At 43.6% G+C, this 25966-nt stretch overlaps 1 protein-coding gene across 4 annotated transcripts; it reads left to right on the forward strand.

The window, feature by feature from the left end:
• Nucleotides 1-1607: 1607 nt before the first annotated feature.
• On the forward strand, nt 1608-25966 carry LOC128734736 (cyclin-dependent kinase 12). 4 transcript variants are annotated; one of them, XM_053829068.1, is made up of 9 exons: nt 1608-2141; nt 8631-9580; nt 9686-10076; nt 21570-21881; nt 21944-22094; nt 22167-23505; nt 23565-23953; nt 24017-24490; nt 24556-25966. In XM_053829068.1, exons 2-9 carry the CDS (start codon nt 8969-8971, stop codon nt 24761-24763), a joined length of 3876 nt encoding a protein of 1291 aa, XP_053685043.1. In that variant the 5' UTR covers nt 1608-2141; nt 8631-8968; the 3' UTR covers nt 24764-25966. The 4 variants fall into 4 exon arrangements, with proteins under 4 accessions (XP_053685043.1, XP_053685044.1, XP_053685042.1 ...); XM_053829069.1 differs by having other exon boundaries at nt 8631-9211; XM_053829067.1 differs by having other exon boundaries at nt 8631-10076.

Consider the following 25966-nt stretch of genomic DNA (forward strand, 5'->3'; position numbering starts at 1 on the left):
TGTCCTGGGCTCAAAATTTGACAGCAGGCCCAAATCAAGTTGCCGGCAGTCGAGTGAAACGAAGTGATGAAATGCTATTTCATTTTCGCTCGCGCTAAGATGTTGGCGGCAAAAGCATGGTTGCCTGTCGATGAGGTGATTTTTAAACGAACAAAAATTTTCATTCAAAGTGAAAGTTAGCGTCCTTTTATGGTAATTTTTTTAAGCGAAAAAACAAAATATAATTAAAAAAGGCAGTAAATTTGAGATGAGCTATGGCCAATTCCATTGCTTAAAATAAGAAACAGAAATATGAATAAAAGTTGAATTTGAGCCACTTTTACAATAAATTTACCATAAGTTTCAATGTCCACAATAAAAACTGTTGTGGACGCATTGTTTCGACTGCAAAATTTATTGTAAATTTTTTTTCGGGCTGCCTCCCTCCTTGTCCAATAGCGTCCATTTTTCCAAACCCCCCCACCCCCCGGTTCGACAGACGCTTTTTGTGAATGACGCCGAACCACAATCCAGAAAACCTAAATTTTAATTTTGCGATTGTATCGCGGTCTCCTGAGCGCGTTACCACCGCCGCAGCAAGAGGATTTATTATAAGCACCGCAATAGTGATTGCTGACATTTATCTTTTACGTACATTTCGCCGCGTTGTTGACTAACCGGACAAATTGAAAAAAAAGCAAAAAATATTGTGGAGTTTCCACCTATTTAGAGTCCGACGCGAAAATTATTAGCGTTGTTATTTTCTGCGTTTACCACGCATGTTTGCAATTTAGCAATTTGAACCATCAGTTTTTCGTTATTGCCTCCCCACTGAACCCCTCCTTGTTTGACAAGCATAGTTTCAGTGTATTTAGTAACTACAGGATAATTATTATTGAAAAACGTATTTGCGTAGGACTCGTAGAATTGCTGCAAGGTACAATAGTTAATGCGTTTCCACTTGCTCAGCAGCTTTAGTAATATAGTCTGTTCTCTGATGTGTTAAATTTTTTCTTGCAATCAGCCAATGGGTTTTCAACAGCTATATGAGTACAATGCACCTTTAAAAAAAGTTATCTTTGATTATTTTACGGATTACCACTGATTACCATAAATTTTTGGTAATTATCAGGCTCTTTTGATTGCTAAAAATTAATCATGATTACCATTTACCAACGATAACTTAAAATTAATTCAGGCTTTAATTTTTAGAAGGTCGCATAATCAATAATAATATTAAACCCTTTTGTATGCATTATGCGACCTTTTGAAAACTAATGCCAGAATTCGCAAACGATCACAAAAGTAATCTCTGATTACTACGCACTTATACACCTTACTGGAAGCCCCTTGCAAACAGCGATTATATTCTTGCAAAAAAGCCCCCTGACTTAAGTTGGTGATGTTCGTTATTCGTGCGCTTACCTGCGCATTTTACAATTCCGCCTAAAAATGTCACTTTTCGTTTTCCATCCCTTTCGCGCACGTTACAGACAAGCAGCTCAGCGCCATATTGATCTCGATTGCCTCATTCATTTGCACACTACGATACAACGAGGAACGACGACGACGACCACGATCTCGCCCATCGCAATCGTATGTCGTTCTCTCTGAATTTGCAGAACGAAGAAAAAAGTCTATAAATTTTCCGATGAAATTTCTGCTAACTTTTCTCGTTCGAAAATGATCAAAAAAGGCTTGTATGCGTAGCGCAAGTCGCGAACATTAAATTGATTGTAGAACTATTACGTTAGATCCCGTTATTGTGGGATAGAATCAGTTTTAAAAGTGGAAATTTTCTGCTTGCGGATCGAGTCGAAAAAAGAGCCACAGCAGTGAGCCATCACGGGAACACTCTGGAAGACGTTTCGAGCAAAACGAGGCAAGTGTTTTACCATTTCAGTAAAAGTGCGAGTGGAAGCTGCCAGTAGTTATATATTGCAAAGAAGCGAAATAGTGCCACATTTTATGGTTCTGTGAAATAAACGAAATTGTAGGCAGCAGCCGCTTTGCTGCTGGATAACGCCAGTGACAGCAGTGAGTGTGTTCGAACTTCCGGATAGTGGGGTAGCGTTTGTGATAGTGATAATCGTGCAGATACTTTGCAACAGAAACATCCATTGCCGGGACAGGCCGCAAAATGTTCCCACGATACTGCCGAGGTAAGCTATGTCTAATCGATACGAATGCTTCATTTTCCAATTAACCATTAATCGTTCCTCAAGCTTGTGTGTTTGTCCTTGCCGTAGAAAAGAATGTGTGAATTTGACACTTCAGAGCTTCTCTGTTTCCTGCAGTTTCACAATCGCAAAAGTTGCTAGCGCTAAGCCTTGGCTATTGTTTTTTTTCGTATTGTTTGTTTAGGAAGTTCAGGTAGTTTTATTCCAATCTTCCTATCCTGCTGCTGCTGTTGAGATAACGATAGCGGTAAAGAGAGCTGCTTATTGGAACTACTTGAGTTCGTAGGTTAGAAATTTAGAGCTCTACTTCTCGTAAACGAATACATCGATTACGGAAGGGTTAAGCAGAAATTCGAAAATTCTGCATTGGACTTCAAAATCAGTACTCTGCATATAGGTTGAATGATAGAAAATTGGAGAGTATTATTCAGGAAAAACTAGATGACCAGATCCGGTCTTCAATAACATGCCTTCTGATTGAAACGGAGAACACAACTTCATTGATCGAAAGTTGGCGCACTCTGTTCCGGTCGCTACGGTTGGCGTACCCTGATTTTCTGATTGACGGTCTGCCTCGAATTGGGTAACGAATTCCAAATTGAATAAGTAATGTTTATCTGTATGCGCTGCTTATTGGACTTCTAAGAAAAGATTAACTGGTTTTCTTGTAATAATGTACCAAACTAGAAAACCTACTCCTTCTATTCCAAACGTTGAATCCTTATGAGTTTATACAAAAACAAGGTTTTGGGCTTAAACGTCCTTTCTACAACGAAACGACCTGACCCTTCTGTATCGACAGTCTTCACAGCCGGCTATCAGAATATAGGACAGGTACGGGGCTTCGAGCCGAGATTCGAATATACAATAACTGACTTGTTAGACCAAAACTATTTTGAGAAATAAAACTTTACTTTCGAAAAAAAAAAATCCCACTGTGTGTTGTTCAACAAGCCGGTCGTCGTATATTCGAATCTCAGTCGGAGGAGACTGCTAGAATCAATAGGATCGTAGCACTGTAGGCACGCAAACGTCCAAAACCGGTTAAGAAAATCGTTGATTTACAGAGCATACCATTATTAAAAAAATACTTATCGGTATCTTACTGATCATGTCCGCATTGCCTTTAACACCTGCTAAGTGTATTGTGATGAATAGACAAAGACAATAAGTTTCTGCGTTCGACCACCTCCCTCCCATGCCTAGTTCTTCCAAGTTGCGCTACCTGTTACTAATTCATCGGAAATCACGTTATGGATACATGGATTTGCGTTATCGTTTTGGCGAATTTCTAAATTGGAGAATATTTCTAGTTCAGCAAAAAAAAGCAAAGCCTAGGTGCTACATTCCGTTATCGAAACTTGATCTTCTGTTCTTATACGACAGACTTCGCAGCCAGCTGTTAGAGTACAGGACAATTGCAGGGCTAGTTGCTGTGATCTTATTGACTCTAACAGCCTCTAGTTTCTAGTTCAGACACCTCTGATTTATGCAAATAGAATTACTGCAGAATCATCTAGCTATGCTGTTCGTGATGGACCAAAAGGGATTAAGTTGATCTATAAGCCTGGCCAGCATAGCCCTACGGTTACTTGATACATAACTTCGCCGTGCCAACTTAACTTGCGTGATGGTTTGTATGTTCGAAGGGCGCATCCAAATCCTCCAACCTTACATGATTTGGGCTGGTTGCCACGTCTCAGTCTTTGATTTATTTGATACGACTGGTGAGACGAGTTTTTGCGAGTGTAAGCCAAAGATGCTGATGCCTGATACCTGATAATAAAGGGATGAAATCAGAGATCTACACTGCCGACGGTTATCCGCCATGGATTTCACCTGTCGCCAGGACAGGTTCTTGTCAATAACGCGGACGTCGCTGCCTGAGCTACGTCGTCTTGAGCCTCTGGGTCTGCCTCTTCTGCGTTGTTGTCGAGTGCTTTCGGTCGTTTATGACATCGCCGATGGAGTTCCTCATTGGATATCCAGTTGTCAGGCCACATGACATGAATGATATATCGCAGACAGTAACTATATCATCTACAGTTTTATGTTGTCTTCGCTGAGACGCACCGTTTCGTAGAAGTAGAGCAACAAGGATTAAACATTTGAGTTGATGATTCACCAAATGTTTCGCAGACCTGCAGCACCCCTAGCACAGAACAGAAGTGAAAGTTAAAATCCAAACACGTACATGCTACTTGCTGCAGATACTAGCGAACCTGGCGGTTGGGAGTCACTTCCACGAAAATACCCGAAGGCTTACGAAACGAATGCACACGAAAGCGTATGAAAGCTGCTATGCGATAGGTAGCGAGCGTTCTGCTTTATATTGCTGTTACTCGCTTCTGTGCGAAAACCTTCCCAAAGAAAAATAAAAGCAAAAAACACTGCTACCAGTTTTGATCGCCGACTCGTTCGGACTTCTGTTCTGTGCCCTAGCCTAATCCGTGTGGCTATATCAGTCCATCAGTACCGCCATCAGACGTCTGGCTACCAAGGCATCGAAAGGCTTGCTACTGCGAGGGCGTTATGTAAAGAAAAAAAGGAACAAAATCTGTATCCATACATCCTAGTGTGCAGCTCGCACTCACGAGCTGTTGGCATTGGCTTGCCTCTTTTTCTTTGTTAGAAGGGACTTAGACTACTTTGTCCATTGAAATGAACTTTTGTAGTATATTGGCTTGCCTTGCGAGTGGGCTGTACAAGAAGATGTTACGAGGCTATGCGCTCGTGCTAGCGGTTGTTTGTCGAACGCTTTCGTCAGTAGCGTAAGCGTCGGATGTTATACTTCTCACTCATGCTCGCGTAAGAGTGGGCATCTTTTACTTCTCAGCAGATTTGCAACATTGCTTGTGCTCTTTTTGTATTCTGTTCGTTTTCAAGACTAACGGTTCGGTTTGCTTACCACATAATGTCTTTTAAAAGGAAATCACTTGATCCCACAGTTATTCCAATATAACTCTGGAGACCGTACGTAACCTGGCTTTTTAAGATAATTTTGTCAAAATTTCGAAATTTTGTTGGAAAAATATGTTGATTTTTTCAATCAATTCATCGACTGTGGTCATATAAGACATCAGCAATCATCTCATGTCTCTAAAAGGTCATATGTCCGGATTCCAGATCTCGGATAGGTTGCTTAGAATTCCGTTACCAGCTTTTGAAGGATGAAAGGAATACACACACATATTCGAATACACTTGAATAAACTTGTCCAAGAACAGGGACCGGACATAATAATATGATGTTTTTTTTTGTTTTTTAAGCAGTTTTAAGAAGGTTATTCACCACGAACATATGATTTCCGTTAGCTTTGCTGTCCAAAATTGATACGTTGTTTCATTTCTTTATTTCTTTCTTCGACATCATTTGACATTGCTGTCTTGATGAGAGAACGATGGGGAAAAGCCTTTGTATATGAATCTGGCAGCAGGCTCACATACAACGCGTAAAAACCCCATATCTTTTCACATATGTATTACGGAAGACATTAATATAACAGATATAATATAACAAATATGCGTCCTTCCGCCTTGGGCTGCTATCCACTCCTAACTGAAGATTCCAAAGAGCGTCGTTTCAATCTGTTTTTGAAAGCCGATGCCGAGATAGTGTAGTCGAAAAGATCGTAGGCTTCGTTGAACTGACGAGAGATCGAGATAATCGGTTCGTTGCATCCGTAGTCCGTTCTCCGGAACTCCAGTCTCAGCAGGTCTCTCCGGCGTAAAGAGATTGATGGCACGTTGATATTTAATTTGTTTAGAATGTTAGGTGCATCCATGGCGCCCAACAACAGTTTTCCGGCAAATATTGCTCTGATGGAGTCACGTCTGCTGCGTAGAGTAACTATTCCCAGCAATCCACACCGGACATCGTATGAAGACATGTTGGCTACGTTATTCCACGAAAGCAGTCTGAGGGCAAATCTTGTGAACTTCTTCTGGACAGCTTCAATTCGGGCAATGCAAAGGTTCATATAGGGACTCCATATTAGACAACCAGTCTCGAGGGATGATCGCACAAGCGAGAAATATAATGATCGCAAGCTGCGTGGATCCGTGAAGTCTTTCGTTGTCCGCATGATGAATCCTAGATTGCGATTTGCTTTTGCAATCATACTAGAATAATGATCGCGAAAAGTGAGACTCGTATCCAAGATGACTCCCAGATCCTTCACAGTATCTACACGCTCTAGCTGAGTACCACAGATGTGGTAATTTCATGTGATCGGTGCGGTTTTACGGCTAAGCGAAATTATAGAACATTTTTGAGCGCTAGTCGTCATGCAATTTCGCAGGCACCAGTTTTGAAAATAATCGATCATCCGCTGAAGTTCCTTGCAGTCCTCAACGCTCCGTATAGTGATGTATATCTTCAGATCGTCAGCATACACCAGGCGTAGTCCAGATGGAAGCAAGTAGCATATGTCATTGAAGAATGTCGAGAATAATAGTGGTCCGAGGTTACTCCCTTGAGGAACTCCATAACTGTTTGTGAAATAATCGGATTGCACGGTAGCGAGCTTGACGCAAAGACGACGATTTATCAGGTATGATTCCAGCCAATGTGTAAGGAAAGGTGGAGCACCTAGTCGTTCCATTTTCGCAATCAGTATTCGATGGTCTACACGGTCGAAAGCTACCTTTAAATCAGTGTATAGTGTGTCTATTTGATTACCGTTTTCAATATTTGTCAGGCAATGCGACGTAAATTGAACAAGATCTGTGTCAATAGATCGCCCAGGAAAGAATCCATGTTGATCCGTGGAAATATATGATTTGAAAGCACAAAACAGGACATCTCCAACGAGAATTTCGAGTAGTTTGGAACCTGCACAAAGCGATGTGATCCCGCGATAGTTGGCCACGTTACGGTTGTCTCCTTTTTTATGGACAGGGAACATGAACGATTCTTTCTACCGTGTACCCCCGTTGGTATAACCTTCTTCAATCTGAACACTTTTAATCTGTACCCCGGTGGTATGAATGCGTTCACATTAAAAACCGATCAAGCGTCACACACAATTGACGTTATAGTTGACCGGTAAATTAAAAAAAGCAAAAAATCTTAATGCGTTTCCTCTTGCTCAGGAGCTTTGGCAATAAAGCTCATATGCAGTTTACCTCTCTCCAGCACTCAAAATAGACTATTTTAGTCGAAACTGCCGAACCAATTTCGTCTTCTACAAACCGAACGTTTAGAATTCGCGCATGTTTGAAATGTTTTCAAAACGTTTGTTTTCGTCAAATCAAAACAACAAGCTCATAGGGTGCGCGTCTTACGCGTTTGTGAAAATGAATAGAGTTACCAAATATTCAGATTAAAAATGAACTCGCCCAATCTGAACGAGCTGTTTTTCATATTAGCGGGGGTTGAGTGTATTGTGTAGGGAATGTAGACTCTTCTAGAGAACGATTACAAATAACGGTGAGTGGCACACTCAGGGATTCAGAGCATTTTATTAGGATCAGAGACGGAATGCCATCAGGACCTACAGCAGTAGACGATTTCATTTTCTTGATGGCTGACAAGATGTCTTGTTGCGAGAATCTGAAGTTGCCAATGTCCAAGACGTCACGAGGGACATTCACCAAAGCATAATCAATCAGGCGAGTGGGAATCGACTTCTGGAGAAAAACACCAGCAAAGTATTTTGCAAATAAATTGCACATTTTTTCACGAGTATTGGCTTCTTCAGTGTTGAGGAAGACAGTTGTTGGTAAACCATTATCTCTTCTGATTCATGAATGACCAAAAACCTTTTGGGTATCGCTTGAGATTTGATTCAATACGCTTTGTGTACCTTACATAGAGCAAAATTTGTTGTACGACCTGTATCTGTGGCTAGCGATGTTGAATGTTTGTTTTGAGATAGGAGTCCTCATGGCCTTGGCTTTACGACGTTTCAGTGTCAGTAAAAAGAAATTGGACCATGGTGGTTTTCTTCGAGGGGACGTAGTCACAGAATAATTGGATTCGTTTACTAACTAATTCTAAAATTAAATCCGGAAGAACCTTTCCGGGCTCTGGAATCGGTCGTATGATTTTCTAAAATTCAAAGATAGATACTAATAGCTTGATTATCGAGAGCGAAAAAGAGACAATGCTCAGAGAAAGTGAAAGCTGAGAGAGATAGAGTGCTTAGAGAGAGAGAGAGAGAGAGAGAGAGAGAGAACTTTGATTTGATAGGCAATTTCAAAACAAAAGCGATTAGAACTCTGTGTTAAGTTAATTTAAAAAAATCCTTGTCTTGGCGCCTTTTTAGATACCTTTACCGTCATTCATGTTCGTTGTATACAAAACATTTTACCGAAGCAGTATTTGACACATTAGGGACATCATTTTTCTATAATTTAATGCACATTTTCTCTGCATCAACTAACATACATTGGATACGGCCGACTAACAACGGTTTTGATGTGTAAAGTACTTAAATGCATCTCTTGTTTTTTTTCACCCCAATTCCAGAGCTTTGAGGACTTGCGGTTTCGCATTAATGTGGCTAATAATGATGTGAGGCACACTTACAAACTGAACACACACAGTCCAGGAAGGAAATCCAAATATATTGCAAGTGAAAGTGATAACAAAAGTATCTCCATATGCGTAGCATTGCGAGCTATTACTGATATAAAATATTCAGTGAACCGCCTGTTCACTGCGGATAGGTTATATCAAGTTCAACGAAGTGTAATCTAATTACCAAAGTAGTTTAGTGCAAACAAATTAGAGCAACGTAATCAGTGTGGAGTAGAAAAGTTTCAATCAATAGACAACAAAACCAGTTGAACTAGTCTTTGTTTTATATGGATCGCGAACGAGACCGGGATCGTGAACGCAGTCCGAAGCGATCGAAACACGGAAAGAAACGATCCAAGAAGAGCAAAAAAACAAAGAAGCGACGACATGCTTCCAGCGAGGAAGAAGTATCCTCGTCGGATGATCGGCGAAGCAAAGCGTACCGTCGAGGCAGCGACGGTGGCGGACGTGGCAGCACCGGCAACGGCGGCGGCCATGGTTCATCCAAAGCAATCGTCGAATATTCCGATGTAAGTTCGGAAGATTTCTCCGCACCGGAAGCAGGCGAGATTGAAACCGATGGCAGTGTCTCACCCTTCGCCGGCCCTGTCGGAAATGATTCTAGCAGTAATATCAGTAGAATTATCAGTAATAGCGAAAAAAGTGCCGCGACAACCGTTAAATTGTATAGTAAAAATTCCGCTCCTATTCAGCATGAACGATCTGGGAGTGTAAGCTCCTCACTTCCCGCTTCATCTTCGGCAGTAAATTCACTGACGACCATCGAACCCGGTATGGTCGCTAACGCCATGGTGACTGCAATTGCATCGTATGTCGATATAATATCGCAAGGTGGCACTCCAGCCGGTTCCGTTACCGTCACGGAGAGTGGGCGAAGGGTTAGTATCACTGCCACGTCGCCGAAGAGCCAATCGTCGCATTCGCATTCTTTTCGGTCCAAACGTAAAAACTCTATATCATCCGATACTTCCTCTATGAAACAGGCTTCGAAGCGGCATCATCATCATTTAGAACCACCCGCCTCACCAACTGAAGAAATGGAACCCGAACCTGGCGGTGAGCTGGAGGAAGAGATAGTAGAAGAAGAGGAGGAATACGAATTAGTTGAAGAAGAAGAGGAAGAGGAAGAAGAAGCGGTTGGCCGAAAGCGAAAGAAGAGCAAAAAAGATAAAAAGCACAAAAAGAATAAAAAATCCAAAAAGCGAAAGAAAAAGAGAGCCAAGTCGATCTCAAGTATCGAAACCATATCGGAAAGTGAGGATTCCTTACTGGAATGTATGGAGTCACTAACACCGCCACTCAAGGAGTCGCCGGACTACGAAAAGACCTACACACCAGTGCGAAATGACGAGAGCTTAACGCCACTGTCTCCTGGTGAGTACTTAGCATTTGGGGGTGGAGCTTTGCTGGGCCAAAATTTTGCTATCGAAAGTAAAAGGAAACCTTGATTTTTCCTTTGTATCTACTTGCCAACAAATAGAAAATAAGGTTGCTGCCCGAGGCGGGGGTTAGAATTAAATATCAATGAATTTATTTTTACAATCATTTCAAACACAATTCGTTTTGGTCGATATTTTAAGTGATTTTCAGATGTTAATAGGCACGATTTGTCTATTTAGACTTGATAACATACATACGTTACCTTACAGGAATTCTTTCATTTCAAGGTGAAAGTGTGGTTATGAAGGTGAAATAATTACAATTACCTCTTCATATTGGCATTGGTTTATAGAATAGTGACTGTAAACAAACGTCAAGTAACCAAATGCAAGTTTGTTGGAAAACCAAAGTAGGTACTATTCTATAAACTATATTGCGCATTGCAGTTTAAGTCGCGCGAGGGTTCATCACAAAATTCGTCGGGTTTCTCTTTTTAATGAATCTTATACGAACAGATTAACAGAGCGTAAAAAATGCGTGACAAAAAATTCCCTTTGTCGCGTTTACGAAAATATTCTAAAAAATCGACACGCTCAATTATGTGAATAATTATGTAAACATTTGGTTTGCATTCAGCATGCCTCATGCCTAAAAGGAAAGTTAATAAGATTAACTACATTTGAATGTAAACCGGTTCGTGTGTGTAAAAGCTGCCTTAACATAAAATTTTGATAAAAAGTTCTACACGTTTTTACCTAGGCTTGACGTGAAGATTTTTTCTGTGTGTAGTGCATGTAGTATCTTATTTACTTGTACGAATGCGGATTAGTTGCGTGACCGGTTAAATTTTGTGAAATACTGTCAATTGTGACAGTATTTTGTGAAAATTTCGACAGATATAATAGTGATACTACAAAGAAATATTGTTAAAAGCTGCCTTCCAAATTTTAAATAGACCCGGATTTGCTGGAATTTGATTTACTGAAAGGCGTAACGGGATACTTAATATAGTGTACATGATGTTGTATGTTGTATTTATGTATTATGTATTTATGTGTATAACTTACCTGTCCAACCAGCGAAAAATACAAATCAATATGCAGCTTTTATTATTATCGCATTTCTATATTTAACGCATTAAACATTATTTAAATAACAACGGAATTCGATGGTTTACTTTAAAATCGAATTCGTCTATCACTTCCTCATAAAATGAGGGTCTTTGCATTACCTCCTTAAGGGGGCATAGTACTTTTTCAATTCTAAAAAATCAATTTTTTTAATTGATTATATCGAAAGATTAACATTTTGAGCGTATGTGTTTGATACCGTTTGGATAATTTCCATAAAAAATTACAAAGTTACAGGTATTTGTGCCGGGTTACAGGTATTTATTTCTCAAGCTGTCAAAAAAAGACAAAGATACATGAAGAAGATCTGATTTACAAAAATTGATGATACCTTGTCCACTGCTGAGAAAAAATTAGTGAACATTTCAAAACGGTCCGTAATCGGCTATTCGGCGAAGCCGATGTTTGGTGTCGCAACAGGAGCATTGTACGGCCGTCATATCAACTTTGCGAATGCATCTCTTGATTCTACCAATCAACTGTTTGCAATTCGTGGTTCTCCAGTTGTTTTTGTACACCAATTAGCTTAAAATCCCGAAGAAATCTTCGATTGGACGACGCTGAGGCAGATTTGTCAGGTTGTAGTTTGTGGGTACAAATGGGCTCGAGCGGGTATTTAGGAACGATTGTGTGTTTTTGGCGTACTACGATAATGCTTCATCCGGCCAAAACACGTATTGTCCATCTGCGTGATGGTTTTGAACAAACGGGATCGCAATTTTCTTCAAACAATTGTTCTGGTACACATCTTGATTGATAGCCAAACTAAAAGGCTTGAACCATGGCTTACCTCACTCGGAAATGTACAGCATCACTCTGTTCAAAGCTATGTTTAAACGTGTATTTTATGTTCGGAGATGCAGTAGAACTATTCATGGAATAGTATCGATCATTTCCGGGAATGTGCGTCTTCGAAAGAGGGAAGTAACTTTCGTCGTCCAAAACAAAGCATTTTCGGAATAATTTTTTATCAACCAGCGGCATTGGGATTTCAGCGTCGAAATCTGTTCTTCAGTATATTCCGGGGCTCTTGGCTTCTTTCGAAACTTTTCAATATTTTGCGGATGTACTGGTGGAAACAGTGAAACTTTTTTTACAGCATCCCATTGTCTCGTAGAATTTTTGTTGTTGGAAGTACGAGAAAGAGAACAAAGTCCTTCTGCGTCTATAATGTTGGGCGGTGTTCCACTACCTTGCTTGCGAGTAGTTGTTGGGGATCTTTGGATATGATATATAGTCGTACCGTACCGTATACTTTTTGCCGAGATCTTTGTGTAATTCGTAGAGGTATACAACACGCTCGCTAAATCCATACACATTCTCATTTTTCTGTGAGCTCGTTTGTTGCTGTGCATGTGCCTCGAAAAAATCCAAAATTTTAGTTGCCACCCGTTAGTATACGGAATTCTGCTTTTTTGGTTCTTGTTAGAGTCCTCCATAACTAATTACGTTCTGCTGTATTGTATGCTATCTTGAATTCAATTCATAGATGCAAGTTGAATTCTCGAAATTGATCGAGAAATTTGTTACAAGATAAACTTTGGTTCGTATAGTGGACGTCCTGCTCCTGAACTTTACGCCGGGTGAAGGAGAGTGATCCCTTGGTAAATGCTGCTTTCGAATCCATGGTCTTTCTTGTAGATCAGGTATATGATACCTTCAAACCAATCTGAAGGTAATGCTTCCTTGGACCATACCCGCATTATGACTCAATGGAGTCGGTGGTACCAAGGCTAATATAGTAACACTGTGTTCAGATTTCGGGTAGATTGTCAAGTTCATTCGAATCACATAGAGGGCTTCGTCACGGTGATGGTCTCTCATGCCTGCTGTTCAACATAGCACTACAAGATGTTTTGAACCGAGCGGATATCAACACGCGGGGCCAGATCTTCAACAAATCTGGTCAATTCGTCTGTCTGCTTGCAATTCGTCTACATGCTGGCCAGCGGAACCGAGGCTGACCGACGCCGCTTGGGCAGTGGTATATTAATCGACAGCGATGAGTTTGAGGTAGTCGACGAATTCGACAATGATACCAGCCGTGAGATTCGTAGGTGTATTATTAGTGGAAGTCGTGCTTACTATGTGCTTTACAAGCAACTGCGGTCGAGCAGACTTATTCCCCGTACAAGGTGCACCCTGTACAAGTTGCTATTAGGCCGGTTGTTCCCTGCGGACATTAAACATGGACAATGCTCGAGGAGAACTTGCGAGTGCTCGGAGTTTTCGAACGACGAGTGCTAAGAACGATCTTCGGCAGCGTTCAGGGGAACGGAATATGGAGGCGAAGGATGAACCATGAATCCGCACAGCTCTATGGAAAACGTAGTATCCAACAGGTGGCTAAAGCTGGACGGATACGATGGGCAGTGCATGTTGCAAGAATGCTGGACAACTACCCTGCAAAGATGGTGTTCGCCTCAAATCCGGTAGGAACAAGACGACCAGGAGCGCAGCGAGCAAGATGGTTAGACCAGGTGGAGCGAGATCTGGCGGATAGTATTCGGTGTCCGAGGAATTGGAGAGCGGTAGCCCACAACCGAGTTACATGGAGAAACCTTGTTCAACAGGCTTTGTCCTAGGACGGGAAGCCACTTAAGTAAGTAAAGTAAGTAAGTAATATAGCCACTCGGATCAGAAAGGCCAGGGTCTGCGAAACATTTGGCGCTCAAATCAGACATATGAAAATCTTAATTTTAAACTCAAACGTTAAATCCGTACTGCTGTATGCCTGCGAAACGTGGTGCGTCTCAGCGGAAACCACGGAAAAGCTGTAGGTATTTATTTATTGCTGCCTGCGGGATATCATTCGTGTCTGGTGATCTGACAACTGGATATCCAACAGCTTCCCGTTTTCGCCCATCTCTCCTAGGCCATGGCGTAAAACTAAAACTTTCTTTCTCCTGCAGGCCGGTAGCATATGTTGGCGCGTAGCACTGGGTTGCAGTAAAGTATCTAGCCCGTGTTCTAAATCTGGCCACGTCCAATAATTGTACTCGCCAGTATCCAGCCAACGGACCTTGCTCAGCCGCAAGATTTTAAACTTCAGGAGTTTAGCTTCCCTTGCAAGTTGAGCCAACTTACCCTACTGACAACTTACTTACTTATGTGTCCATGTCCGCCGGTCCGGCAGAACAAAGGGATGAAATCAGAGATCTCCACTGCTGACGGTTACCCGCCATGGCTTTTACCTGTCGCCAGGACAGGTTCTCGTCTACAGCCCGGATGTCGTTGGCTAAGCTCCGTCTCCATGAGCCTCTGGGTCTGCCTCTTCTACGCTGTCCTTGTGGATTCCAGTCGAGTGCTGCTCTGCAAACCTCGTTCGCTCCTTTCCTCAAGGTGTGTCCGATCCACTTCCACCTACGCTCACGAATTTCTGTGGCTATCGGCCGTTGATGACACCGACGATGGAGTTCCTCATTGGATATCCAATTATCAGGCCACCAGGCACGAATAATATATCGCAGGCACCGGTTAATGAATACCTGCAGTTTTTGCGTTGTCTCCGCTGAGATGCACCACGTTTCGCAGGCATACAGCAGTACGGATTTAACGTTTGAATTAAAGATTCGGGTTTTCGTACGTAGAGTGATCTGGTTTGAGCGCCAAATGTTTCGCAGACCTGCAAAGGCACCCCTGGCCTTCCTGATCCGTGTGGCTATATCAGTGTTGGTACCACCATCGGGCGTTGTCTGGCTACCAAGATATTGAAAAATGACTACCTGCTCAACTTGTTGTCCCACTACTGTGAAGTTGGTGGAATTGTCAGTGTTCACTACCATAGACTTAGTTTTCGCTACATTGACTGTGAGACCTGCTGCCTGGGAGCTCTCGGAGAGGTCGTCTAACTTGCTCTGCATATCGTTTCGGCGTTGTGCGAGCAAGACAATGTCGTCGGCTAGGTTGAGGTCATTTAGCTGCTCCATCGTTAGAGGATTTTAAGGCAATCCTCGATTTGGTCTACTGTCAATTGCTCCAACTAATATCTCATCCATAACGATGAGAAACAGAAGCGGTGATAAAATGCAGCAATGTCTCACGCCAGCAGTAACCCTTATGGGTCGGACAAGACGCCGTCGTGCAAAACCTTGCACGAGAACGCCTCGTACTGAGCCTCGATGAGATGGACTAGCTTATCTGGAACTCCTCTACGCCTAAGTGCGCCCCAGATGTTTTCGTGATTAAGTCGGTCGAACGCCTTTTCGAAGTCAACGAACACCAGCAGAAGAGAGTCCTGGAATTCGTTGATCTGCTCCAATATAATGCGGAGCGTTGTGATATGGTCTACACATGATCGGTCAGCTCGGAATCCAGCTTGCTGCCGCCGGAGAGTAGCGTCGATCTTCTCCTGGATCCGGTTGAGGATTACCTTACAGAGTACTTTGAGAGTAATACAGAGCAACGTGATGCCACGCCAGTTACCGCATTCCGTTAGGTCTCCTTTCTTAGGGACTTTGACCAATATGCCCTGCATCCAGTCCACCGGAAAAGTTGCGGTTTCCCAAATATTACTGAAAAGCTGATGCATCATCTGGGCTGACAAAGATGGGTCAGCTTTGAGCATTTCGGCTGAAATACGATCTATCCCTGGCGCTCTATTGGATTTCATACTCTTGATGGCTGCTACAATTTCATCCAGCGATGGCGCCTCCGAGTTCACGCGATTTATTCGACGAACTGTAGGCATCGTACGCTGCTGGTTTTGTTGGTCTCTGACATTTGAAACTCGGAAGAGTTGTTCAAAATGTTCAGTCCATCGCTTAAGCTGTTCTGTACGGTCAGTCAATAGCTGACCAGCTCTGTCCTTTAGCGGCATCTTTGTATTCATACTGGCACCACTAAGGCGGCGAGAAATATTGTACAACAAACGGATATCACCATTGGCGGCGGCGGTTTCTCCTTGTTCGGCTAGAGAGTTAGTCCAGGCTCTCTTGTCCCGCCTACAAGCACGTTTAACAGCCCTCTCCAGTTCGGCGTATCGTTGACGGGCGGCTGTCTTAGCCGATCTGGTCCGCGCTCGCTCAATGCCGGCTTTCGCCTCTCTCCGCTCGTCGATCTTCCTCCAAGTTTCATCCGAAATCCATTCCCTCTGCCCACTGCGCGCTTTGCCGAGGGTTTCATCACTGGTCTTGATGAAGGCGTTCTTGATGCCGGTCCATTGCTCTTCGACGGTTCCACCAGGTGGCAAGTCCGAGGCTCGAGATTCAAGTTGTTCAACAAAGACCCTTTTCACCTCAGGATTCTCCAATCGGCGGACGTCGTAGCGGCACCCAACTTTCTCCTCCCGTCGTTGGACACGTGCGACGCGCAGACGTATCTCAGCGATAACAAGATGATGGTCGGATGCAATGTTAGCGCTGCGTTTGTTGCGTACATCAAGAAGGCTCCTTCTCCATTTCCGGCTGATGCAGATGTGGTCGATTTGGTTTTCTGTTCGGCCGTCGCGGGAAACCCACGTGACTTTATGTACTGGTCTATGGGGGAAGAGCGATCCACCAATGACCATGTCGTTATTACCACAGAATTCTGTAAACAGCTCCCCGTTTTCGCTCATCTCTCCTAGGCCATGGCGTCCCATGACGCGTTCAAGGTCCGCGTTGTTTGAGCCAATCTTCGCGTTGAAGTCGCCCATGTGAATTTGGATGTCCCCCTTCGGGATTTTCTCAACCACGCTGTTCAGCTGGCTGTAAAAGCTCTCTTTCTCCTGCAGGTCGGCAGCATCTGTTGGCGCATAGCACTGGATTGCCGTAAGGTTCCTAACCCGTGTTCTGAATCTGGCAACGATTATTCGCTCATTTATTGGTTCCCATTTCATCAGGGCCGCATGTGCCCCTGGGCTCAGTAGGAATCCAACTCCTCTTTCTCGAGTAGCATTTTCACCTCGTATGCCAGAGTAGAGCAAGACTTGCCTGGATGATGTCCTGTGTTCGCCAGTACCCGGCCAGCGGACCTCGCTCAGCCCCAGGATTTCAAGCTTCAGGCGGCTAGCTTCCCTTGTAAGTTGAGCCAGCTTGCCCTGCTGGGCAAGGGTCAGTATGTTCCATGTTCCGATTCGTGTCCGTGTTTTCATGCTAAAGGTCGTTGCCAATAATCCGGAGAGATTTCTTCTTTCATTTTCGGTAACTTTTTGTGTGTTCTGGTACAGTAGGCTGTTAACCTAAGGTCCTTATCCCGCTGATGGGGCTGCCATCTTAATGTGGGCGGGAGCCACTGTGCCCCCTTTCCTGTTAGCATACGACAACCGAAGTTGCGTACCCCAGCCGGCACCTCGTGGAGGTAGGAATAGGAGTTAATGAACAGAGGTTATGGAATGCACTATATGGTATATTTTGTACGAGAGCGCGTGTGAATAACAAAATAACCGACATCGTTTTATATCTCTCAAAGTATGTGAAAATTGTCAACTATGTAGCTCTCCGTTTGTTCAACGTCGTTTACGCTTGTATGCTTTAAATATTCAATCACATTTTGCTTTTGACGCTGCATTGACAGTCTGCTCAATTACAAGCCGGGACAACTGACTGATTGACTTCCTTCAATAAAGCCATAGTTCGCAGAGATCTTTGCGATGCTCGAAAATTCATTGAATCATTGTCGTTGTTCAAAATTTTCGCTACAAGCGTTGCCTGTTAAACTTCTCTGCGCCGTTCCACTGTATCCAAACCGAGCAGAAGACAGCGTTCACAATAAGGAGGAAGATTCTCTGGGTCTCTCCAAGGCAAATCTCTGAGGGCAATACGGATAAATCGTCTTTGGATGCATTCGATTCTTAGGCTGTGAACCATTTCGCGAAATTTTTAACTTTTTAGTTAAAATTTGACAGTTTGATGGTTATTTCTCCTCGAGTGGTTAAAATCAGTTCAGAATGCGAACCATTTCATATTTGACGTATTGATAGTTTTTTTTTTGTTCAATGAGAGCCTATAAGGTGGGGATGAAAATATTGTATATTCTGTTCGAGTTAAAATTGGATGAATTTTGGATGTTGATTTGCTTTTATTTGATAGATAAAATTCATCTCATTTCAACCCGGGTTGTTTGAACAAATTTATTATGCGATAAGCATCCATACCAATGCAAAAAAATTCCAACGAAAAATCAGTGAAACACGTCGAAGCTCTCTTCCTCACCTGTGCATATCTCATTGGTTCTGAAGCGAACCATCGAACTGTCAAAACCTTGGTCAAAACTAACCATACTCCCGAGCAGGGTTATTTTCGAAAAACCATCGAACTGTCAAATTTTAACTAAAAAGTTAAAAATTTCGCGAAATGGTTCACAGCCTTAGAATCCAGGTGAGCTGGTGTGGTTAGGACGGACTAATGCACAGTATGACGATTTAAATCAGTGAGGGTCCTTAACATCTCTTCCGATTTTGGAGATAAATCCTAGCTTTTGGGATGCTTTGGAAATAATAGCAGAACGGCGAGCATTAAACATAAGTTTAGAGTCGAGTAAGATGCCGAGGTCGCTAACTTGCTCTACCCTACGAAGGGTAATTCTGCTTATATTGCAGTCAAAGATGATTGAGTTGATGATGGGTTTTGAGTGCGATGGAAAGTTTTGCACCTCACATTTTGCTATGCTCACGATCAAGTAGTTGAACTTGCACCAATTCACAAAGGCATCTAACAATCTTTGGAGCCGGCGACAATCGTCGATGGAGCGTACAGTAAGAAACAATTTAAGATCGTCAGCGTAGACAAGTGCGTATCCGGTTTCTAGTAGCATAACTACATCGTTGAAGAATAATATGAACAGCAAGGGCCCATTCTTGCTTCCTTGAGGAAACCCAGACTTATTTGTAAACACAGATGAAACAGTAGATTCTAATTTGACTTTCAAGACTGTATTGCGTAAATATTCAAGCCTAGCCAAGTTGCTCTGAGGCTCCCAAACGATGCAGTTTCCGTAGAAGGATACGATGATCGATGCGGTCGAATGCAGCTTTTATGTCAGTGTAAACTTAATCGATTTGTGCTTTTTTTTTCAAGTTGCGTGATGCAGAAGGAGGTAAAATCGAGCAGGTTGGTGGAAACATATCGGACAGGCATGAACCCGTGCTGATAGGCAGATAAATAGTTTTTGGTACGGTTAAGCATGGCAGTGCCCACAATCATTTCAAAAAGCTTGGAAGCTGCAGACAAAATGGTAATTCCTCTATAGTTCCTAACATGCCGACGATCGCCACTCTTATGAACATGAAGGATCGTTTCCAAATACTAGGAAATTGGCCTTGTGCAAAAGACTTGTTAAAACTTAAAAATACAACAAAGTAATAGTGGCTGGAATGCCATCAGGTCTGGCGGAAAATGATCGCTTCAATCTACGAGCTGCTTCAAAATTCGTCACTGGAGTAATTTCGAAAGTCTCGAGGTCGACGAGTCCTTCGGGAACATTTTAAGCACTCGTCTCTATTCAACTCGGTCTTGGGTTACTCGTCAATTTCCTAGTCGTCCCAGAAGTCGCAAATCGCTTTCGACCTGGTCGAGCCATCGTGCTTGTTGGGCCCCCCTCTTCCTGGTGCCGGTGGGGTTGTTGCAGAGGACTATTTTCATCGCACTGTCGTCCGGTATCCTTACGACGTGTCCGGCCCACCGTAGCCTGCTAACTTTCGCTAGATGTACGATAGGAGTCTCCCCAAGCAGTGCCTGTAGTTCGTGATTCATACGCCTCAGCCACTCTCCGCTTTCAGTTTGTACTCCGCTAAATATCGTCCGCAGCACTTTCCGCTCGAACACGGCAAGGGCGCGTATGTCCTCCGTAAGCAGCGTCACGGCTTCAAGTCCATAAAGAACTACTGGTCTAATAAGGGTTTTGCACATTGTTAGCTTCATGCGGCGGCGTATGCTTCCTGATCGTAGCGTTTTACGAAGGGCAAAGTAGGCCTGATTTCCCGCTTGGATGCGCCGCTAGTGTTGTTGTCCGTGGTCACCAGCGATCCCAAATACACGAACTCCTCTATCACTTCTAGTTCGTCGCCGTCAACTGTTACCGTCCGTGGGAGACGCGCGTTTGTTTCCTTTGAGCTTCCTTTCATGTATTTGGTCTTCGACGCATTTATTTTTAGCCCAATTCTCCTAGCCTCCGCTTTCAGTCTGGCGTAGATTGCCTCCACCGTCGCAAAGTTTCTGGCTATGATATCGAAGTCATCTGCAAAGCCTAGAAGTTGGCTACCCTTGGTAAAAATCGTGCCTCTCGTTTCGATGCTCGCTCGTCGGATCACCCCCTCAAGAGCGATGTTGAATAGCATGCAGGATAAACCGTCACCTTGTCTCAATTCACGCCGCGTCTCGAAGGGACTCGAGAGTGTCCCAGAGATGCGTACGAAACACATCACTCGATCCAATGTAGCTCAGATCAATCGCGTCAGTTTGTCCGGAAAACCGTGTTCGTGCATTATCTGCCATAGCTTGTCTCGATCGACTGTATCGTATGCGGCTTTGAAATCAATAAAGATGTGATGCGTGGGCACGTTGTACTCCCGACATTTCTGTAAGTTCTGTCGGATAGTAAAAATTTGGTCCGCAGTTGCGCGAGCCCCCATGAAACCCGCCTGATAATTCCCTACGAAACCTTGTGCTTTTGGTGACAACCAGCGTAACAGGATCTGGGAGAGTACCTTGTAGGCGGCGTATACCAGCGTAATACCGGGATGGTTGCAACAGTCTAGCCGACCACCCTTTTTGTAGATAGGACAAACCACTCCTTCCATCCATTCCATCCATTAGCGTATCAGCTTTGCACAAATCGGGCGCCGGAGTCACTGTAGCTAGCTAAATGTTTTGAAAATTTTCTTTTCAATGCTTTAGTTTCGCCGTAAAAAGCCGTAGAGAGGAGACACGAAGAGAATCTCTCATTGTCAGATACGTCGAAATGAAAAAGTACCCGAGTTTTATCTTTAGCATTTAACCAAAAATAAATTGACACCATCATAACTGCTGGGTACCGGAAGTTGAAAAATCACCATATTTCCAAATTTTAAAACTAAACTTTAACGATTTAGTACTACAGTCATAAGAAACAAATGTTCTGTGAAAATCCGGTGGTCAGCTAAACATTTCTTCAAAATATAAACTGCTCAAAAAATAGCAAAACTTAAGTTATACCTTGAGTACGTACGAAATTTATAATTTACGTCATTTAGCTCAATTTGTGGCAGTACCTGGTTTGCCGGTTCTGCTAGTATAATATATAATCCAATAAATAGACCAAAAATATATTGGGTTTTATGGCAAATGTTGTTAAAAATAATTAGTGTTCATGGTATAAATCAGGTTGTTGAGAAAATGCTTCCGTTTTTCTTGGTTAGTTCTCAGCAGATTGATCATTACTCGGTGTTTCCTATTTGCAGGAACTCCCCCAATGCGTCCCTCGAGCCGAATGATCAACAGTCCCTACGGTGATTCATCCCGGGGACGAAGTCCGCATGTGGGCCGAGGGCCTCCGACTCGTAAGCTGTACCAAGCGATATCGTCACCACACACGCCTCCAGTCGTGTTTAAGAAGGGATATTCCGGCTACCAACAACAGCCGTTGCAGCATCCACAGCATGAAAGTCCGATTCCTATCAGCGACAGCCCAACGCATCGCAGCAGCAGTTCACGTTATCATCGTAGTCAATCAATCAGCAGGCATGCTTCCAACCGGCGAAGTCCCAGTCCAAGTAAGTTCGAACTATTAAGAAAATAAGTTTATTGCTTGATTGACAAAATCACCTTGCCACAGATGGTCGACATAAACCATACACGCCTCCGCCATCGAAGCGAAGAAGGGATAGGTCACCTCCGGAAAAAGACTACTACCGGAAGGATAAACGCTACGCTTGGCGAGAGCCGGATTGGTCTCAGCACGATCGACGTGGTGACCCACCCAGGAGGTACTCAATGATTTTAGATATGCAGTCGAAACAGGATATAACTCTTGTTTTTTCTCTATTCCTTAATTGCAGAAGCACTACTCCATTCACTTCTTCTTCTCACCGCAATCGCAGTCGCCGTTCGCCATCCAAACCACGTTCCCGCAAGACTTACTACAATAGTCCCTCTCCCGATCGGAGTCGCAGCCGAGCGCGGTCGAGACATCATTCACGAAGTCCCCGACGCTCGCCGCCCACCAGTAGGCGGTATTCGAGCGACAGTCGGTCACGCTCTCCCCTGTCGGATTTGTCGGCCGTGAAAAAATTCGACATCAAGGAAAAAATCACCGACACCAGTTTCTTTGCGGAACTGATAAAGGACAAACACAAGCGACTGAAGACATTGCAGGAAATTCTGGAGAAACAAGAAGGTCAAGAAGGATCGAATGTGACGGTAGTTAACGAAAATAGCATGTCTAATGATTGTGTGGTTTTGGCCACTGATGAAAGTGTTGGTAGCGCCAACGGAATGAAGGATGTTAGTGTAACAGACATTCCGATGCCGGAACAATCGGACAGTCTGTCCAAAATGCCAGAAACAGCATCCAAAGACACCGTAGACATATCGTCCTCGACGGCAATAGTGGGCAGCACGACTAACGATGGAGCGAGTAGTGACTCACGAATACCTGTGATATTGAATAGTAAAAGCAGCGAATGTCTTAATCAAAGTGCCAGTCAATCGACCGAATCCGCGACAAGTGCCGTCTCCAGCGGGGTGGAGTCAAAGCCAGCAACAGTACTCGTTAAACCAAAAAGTCTTACGAATCTACCTATGCCACCGGGCGTGAATGTGGCTGAGTTAGAAGGTGCTCAAACACCCAGCCCGCCGCGACAAATCAGTCCAGTGGCTGGTGCTCAGATGAAGGTGATGCCAATTCCCACTCTCACCACGACGGGAGCAATCACAATGCCAAACTTCAATAATAGTCATCATCTCCACCACCATCCTCACCATCACCACAGAAGCAGCAGTGGCAGCAGTAGTAATAAACGAAGCAGTAACGAACACATGACTTCCTCGTCGTCCTTAAGTGCGTCGACGTCGTCGTCGTCGTTGTCGGCACCGTCATCTTCCGCCAAGAAAGGGCTGCTCAATTTGCCTATGCCACCGATGGTTCCAGGTTCTGAAGATCTGAGCGGTGACGATGACATCGGATCGCCTCCGCCGCCTGCTGACACACCGACAAAAAAATCCAGTAAATATGGAAAGCCCAGCAAAAAGCCTCGAGGGCGGCCGAGAATACTGACCAGGAGGTACTCGCGCAACATGTCCGGACCGATGTCCGCCTCCGGTGGCAAAGATTGGGGAGAGCGGTGCGTCGACGTGTTCGATATGATCGAACAAATCGGCGAAGGAACCTACGGACAGGTGAGTTATCAGTTTTATCTTTAGGTTAATGAAAATAACTCACGAAATGCTTTCGACAGGTGTACAAAGCCCGGGATCGTGAGACGAACGAGCTCGTAGCGCTCAAAAAGGTTCGTCTGGAGCACGAAAAGGAAGGTTTCCCTATAACGGCCGTACGGGAAATCAAAATTTTGCGTCAGTTGAATCACAAAAATATTGTGAACCTGCGGGAAATAGTCACCGACAAGCAGGATGCGCTTGAGTTCCGCAAGGACAAGGGATCCTTTTACCTGGTGTTTGAATATATGGATCACGATCTGATGGGTTTACTCGAGTCCGGAATGGTGGAGTTCAACGAACAGAACAATGCCAGCATTATGCGGCAGTTGCTGGACGGACTAAACTATTGCCACAAGAAGAACTTTCTGCATCGGGACATCAAGTGTTCCAACATTCTGATGAACAATAAGTTCGTGTTTTGTTCTGCTCCATGTTTCGAATTGATCTTCTAAACGTTTCTATCGTTTTTCAGGGGTGAAGTAAAGCTGGCTGATTTTGGTTTAGCACGACTGTACAATGCTGACAATCGAGAGCGGCCGTATACGAATAAGGTGATCACGCTATGGTATCGGCCGCCAGAACTGCTGCTAGGCGAAGAACGCTATGGCACTGCCATTGACGTGTGGAGCTGCGGTTGTATTCTGGGTGAATTGTTTCTCAAAAAACCTCTTTTCCAAGCAAACCAAGAACCCGCGCAGCTGGAGATGATTTCACGACTATGCGGGACGCCGACCCCGGCTGTATGGCCAAACGTTATCAAACTACCCCTGTTTCATACGCTGAAGGCCAAGAAACAGTACCGTCGCAAAATTCGTGAAGATTTTGTGTTCCTACCTGCGTCCTGTTTAGATTTGCTGGACAAAATGCTGGAGTTAGATCCGGACAAACGGATAACGGCCGAGGCAGCTCTCAATTCGGCCTGGCTGAAGAACGTTATACCCGACCAGTAAGTATTGATTTGTAGCTAAGTTTAAAAGCAAGAATCTAAATTTTCTACTTACTTGTTTGCAGGCTTCCTCCTCCCAAGCTGCCAACCTGGCAGGACTGCCACGAGTTGTGGAGCAAAAAACGGCGTCGGCAACTTCGTGAACAGCAAGAGTCAGCCGCAAATCTACCGCCAGGAAAACCAGCCCAGCTAATGAAGCAAGCCACCACCAGTGCTTCGGGGCCAATTACTCGCTCAGCTGGTAATCCTGCAGGAGGAACAGAGATAGGCTAGGCGCCACCACGACCACAAGGGTAGGGCACTGTATACGCATATAGCCGCTAAATGACGTTGCGAGTAGGGTTCGATCAGCAAACGCAAACATTCTCGCCCGCTGACAATAAATTGCCGCTGGCGGAAAGTGAGCGGTGAGCGGCGACGTAAGTCACTACTTAGTGGAAAGCTTGTTTGTTTTCTGCTGGTGTGTCTCGCTTTTCACCCAACACATCGACGATTTCAGCTTCTAAGTGGTTTGCTCCGTTCGGATTGGAGATTGGAACAAAACTAACAGTAGGCCCCATTAGAAACAATGTACGTGTAGGTTATGCAAGGGATCAGGACAAAATGGAAACTGGTTCGGTTCAATTTGAATAGTTACAACGTACCAGTTTCGCAATTCTTGTCATTTTTTCTTTGAGGGAGGAAGAAACAATAGACTTAAACAGTGGACAGCTGCTATTTTCTATTTTTATGAAAAAGAGACCCGAAAATGGATAATGGAAAGAAAGAAATAGTGTATAGAAAATAAAGTTAGTAAAAACCTTGTACTAAATGTAAGTATATTGAAAATACTGAAGCGATAAACATAAGCTGTGCATAAATACACACACACATAAACATGAGATAGTGAGTAAACGGATCATGGAAAACATCAAGGAATTAGGTGAGCAACCCTATCAACTTGTAAATTTGTTAACGATTGATTAGCGTATAGAAGCAAAGCCTTATTTCTTATTTTTTTGTTATCGGAAGAATACAGTTTAGACGCTGAACCGAGCTAAGCGCTCCAAGCATCTATATGTTCTCCATTCAGTTCTTGAACTTTCCTGTGTCACACAGTATGATGAAATCAAATGAGGTTTGTCACATTGTACACTCGGCGTGTATTCACATTAACGGATTCACAAACTAAAAGAAAGTACAAACAACCCTCCCGGAATTCTTGTCACATTTTTTATCTCAAATGCCTTCCTTGATTTTCTACGGTGCGTAGATTGAACAACCGCGTCGTCGTCCTAAAACTGTAAAGTGTACACACAAAAAAGAAACACACACACACATACGAAAGTTTGTATTTTGATGCTACGTGCTTGTACTTGCGCAAGTTGAGGACACAAGGAAAGTAACCAGGTGAAATCAGTGAGTCCGCTTAGGTTACAAACTGAAAACAGGAACGATTAAAAAATCAATTTATAAATAAAGAATCGCCAGAACATC

This window comes from Sabethes cyaneus, chromosome 2 (genome assembly GCF_943734655.1).
Source record: "Sabethes cyaneus chromosome 2, idSabCyanKW18_F2, whole genome shotgun sequence".
NCBI lineage: Eukaryota > Metazoa > Arthropoda > Insecta > Diptera > Culicidae > Sabethes > Sabethes cyaneus.